The sequence below is a fragment of the Sphaeroforma arctica genome (assembly GCF_001186125.1).
Source record: "Sphaeroforma arctica JP610 unplaced genomic scaffold supercont1.1418, whole genome shotgun sequence".
Classification (NCBI taxonomy): domain Eukaryota; class Ichthyosporea; order Ichthyophonida; genus Sphaeroforma; species Sphaeroforma arctica.
Window position 1 is genome coordinate 1 of NW_014039140.1, and position 3,678 is coordinate 3,678.

Below are 3,678 nucleotides of genomic sequence, written 5' to 3' on the forward strand. Positions count from 1 at the left end.
TAGTAACACTATAGCAGTTTTTGTTCTGGTTGGTACTGCCCAGGCTCCCGAGTATACTATCCATCGAGTCTCAATATTTCCTCAAAGCTAATTTTACATTTGTCCTGTCTTTTTCTTCAGATTTCACCATGTCGTTTATGCTAAATGCGTGGCGAACCCAGCCGGTCATCTTCATGTCGTTTGTCTTCACCGGCTTTGGTGAGTATTTTTGCATGCCATTTGTATGAGTATATACATGTTCCTTATAGTACTAAAGTTTGAGTGGCTAGATTGTGTATTACGCAGATGTCTAAATAGTTGCTTTCCTTCTCCATAGGGGTTCAGTTCATGTACATTACAAAGATTCTTGCCTGCCATGTGATGTACTATGCGGAGTTTGGTATCGTTAGTTAGTTTGTGTCTGTTTCAGTTGAGATTAGCCTTTATGTGCATCCTGAACGATACAAACTGGATTTATGTAGAAATTAAGGCTGTTCTACCTGTTTTTCTCTGTACATGCGATTATATTGTTTGCCTCGGGGTTCCTTTCATTCTGCAACTCAGGCACGTGTCATTATTTTGGGTTCTGGAATATACTACATGTCGCACCGAGGTTTGTACGGGCTGTCCTATGCTTGTAGCAGCTTATCCTCCTTACTGTACAATTTCATACTAAATAGCACGCTTCCCCGTTCTTGTATCAGGTCTTCTCTCCTTCTACGCCGGCCCTATTCGATACAAAAAGGGTTACGATTACACGCCCCCTCTGTCATATCCCGGTGAGTACTATGTGTTCTGTTCAATAGATTTTGATATGTTCCAAACGAGTTTCTTCAATTTGAGTGATCGCTATCAGAGTCCGCTAAAATGTATGCGATATTGGGACGATAGATTGGGTGTGCCGGTTCAGATAGAAATGTTGATGGTGTATGGTAAATGCATACAGGAGTCGTCCAATGTTCGCTTTGCTTAATATGAGATCTTACATATGTGTCTTTTGGAATGCTTTACAGTGCCTGAGAAGCCCGAGTAGATAAAAATGCCGAGGAGTCAACTTGACCGATGTGATGATTATTTGGAGTGTTCTGACAGGGTGGGAGACACAGACTAAAAGTCGAGTATGCCTGACAGACGTTCTATTGTCGCATTTCCATAGGTGATTATTAAATGATATCTTACTCTGCATCTCTCTACGGATTGATATACATCTACGAGCGCAACTCAAAAATCAGCGCCACCACACAGGCAGATCATTTGTGGCAGCGGTCTACTTTGTCGGTATATCCGCTGGTGTCTATAGTAAACAAAAACTTTGCTTGTTGTGCACCTGTATCGATCGGTATATTCGTTGGCGTCTAGTAAAAGAATGCTTTGCTTGTTGTGTACAAAAATTCTAATATTGCCCTTGTATCGATCGTTCCTATATCTCGTAGTGAGGGCTTGCCCAATTTGAACCGTCAACGTTACTTAAACGATGAGCTGTCCTTTTGCACATGCACACTGGCTGAGAGTGGTATAACTTTTATATCAATAACTTCTAATGCGCATGACGTCCATGGCGCGGAGTGTCCTCATTCAACATCTAGATGTCTATGAACACGAACCCTAATGAACAGTCACTTCAGAACCGCTAGTAATTATCGTAGAGTAGGTCGACGAAATTTAAGAATTGACAGTCCAATGTCGTCCCCCAAGGAAGATCCGTTGTTGACGTAAACTGTTCTTGTAGCACACAAATATGCTCCTGCTCGCAGCATACAGGCGTGTAGATACCATGAAGTCGCCTCTACGTTCACCCTTGCGTATAAGCTATGTTTGTGAAATGTTGCCTTGTTCCGATTTGTGATTCAGGGTGCTTGCGTATTGAAGCAGCTGCCCAATGTAAAGAGCTGTGCTATCAAATGAGCGTTAAGACAACTGCACTGTGTGCCGTGGCTGACACAACCAGATTAGCAGTTTTGGTGTACAATATTGTCGATGGGTATGGGAAAGCATCGAAACTTGGTATTTATTGGTACTGTCATAGATTGACCTTGGCTAACGATAATTATAGCTTCACCGCCCCAATGGTTATTCTGCCATTTCCCTTGGAATCTCCTCTTTAAAAAGTAGATTAGGGATCCCCTAAGTCACGATGTATATGTACTCTTCATTGATAGGCTCTAACTAGATGCTATTTCACCGGGTATATACGGATATGTTCCAAACCCGCTCCTCATTGTTCATGGAATCGTGCAAACTTCGTGCCAAACGTAGTCCTCCAATCTCCTCGAATACACTTAGACACCAAAAGATGTACTAATGTACAGAACTGCAAAACAAGGAGAGAGAGGAGAGGATAATATTTGAAGCTCGATGACGGCGACAGATTTCGGAGAGAAACCAGTATAATATAAAAAAATTCAATGGATCAACAGTTGTATTCTTCGATAGCATGACCTCCAATGACCTTCAAGACTCATACAATAACATAGATCTAAATCTATATATCTATATACATCCATATAGATACACACACACACACACACACACACACATAACACACACACACACATATATATATATATATACATACACACACACACACACATATATATAAATATAACTGCATATACCTATAAACATACATAGAAGAACACACACACACATACATACAGAGACACACACGAGCACACAAGCATATATATATACATATACGTATATATATATATATATATATACATTATAATTTAGCCATCAGTTCAAATTCGGCAATTGAAACTCTACTAGTACACATACGCACACTGCTGATGACTTTATGATCAAGTAGAGATGAGTGTGGTACATATACACTGTGTGATTCTGCTGACTTACCATTATTCCCTCGAATAAAAGCGTCACCGTATGTACTTCGTAATTGTCCGTTCACATATTCCTCCGTTTGCTCGAGTGCTATGTTCATGTATCCGTCCAGGCACGTCAGTACGCCTGCAATAGTGGAAGGCGGACATAGAAGAAGGTGAATCCGACAACTAGCCAATATGCCAGGTGATAGTCCTAGCGATGCGGCGACGCGCGGTAGTAGGCGGAATATGATATACTTAACAGATATGAAAGTTCGAAGACTCCAAATATGCCTATACGCGACCAGCCGCAATAGCCAACAGCAAGGTATAGGCAGCTATAGACACACATACGAAGCTACGTACATATGAAAAATAAGATGATATATATATATATATAAATACATACGTATATATAAATATTCATACACAGACACAGACATATATACATATATACATACACACACACACACACACACATATATATATATATTCAGGCACACACACACACATACACAAACAAACACAAACACACGCACACACACACACATATATATATATGTATATATATACATACATAAACACACAAACACACACACATACGCATATATATATATACATAATACATGCATACAAAAACATACACATACACACATACACACACATATATATGCCTATAAGCATATGTATACATATATATATATATATATATATATATATAGNTAAAACACACGCACACACACATGCACACACATATATACATACATACACAGACACAGATTCAGACACAGTATAAATATACATATATATATACATACATACATACATACATATATATATATATATACATATATATATATACATACATATCTATATC

General features: G+C 39.0%; 1 protein-coding gene across 1 annotated transcript; it reads left to right on the plus strand.

Moving 5' to 3' along the window:
- Nucleotides 1-120: 120 nt before the first annotated feature.
- On the plus strand, nt 121-952 carry SARC_10863 (hypothetical protein; the record flags this gene model as incomplete). Its single annotated transcript, XM_014295071.1, has 2 exons — nt 121-198; nt 684-952. Coding segments are annotated over 2 exons (347 nt in total), but the record flags the coding sequence as incomplete, so codon positions are not given.
- Nucleotides 953-3,678: the final 2,726 nt, after the last annotated feature.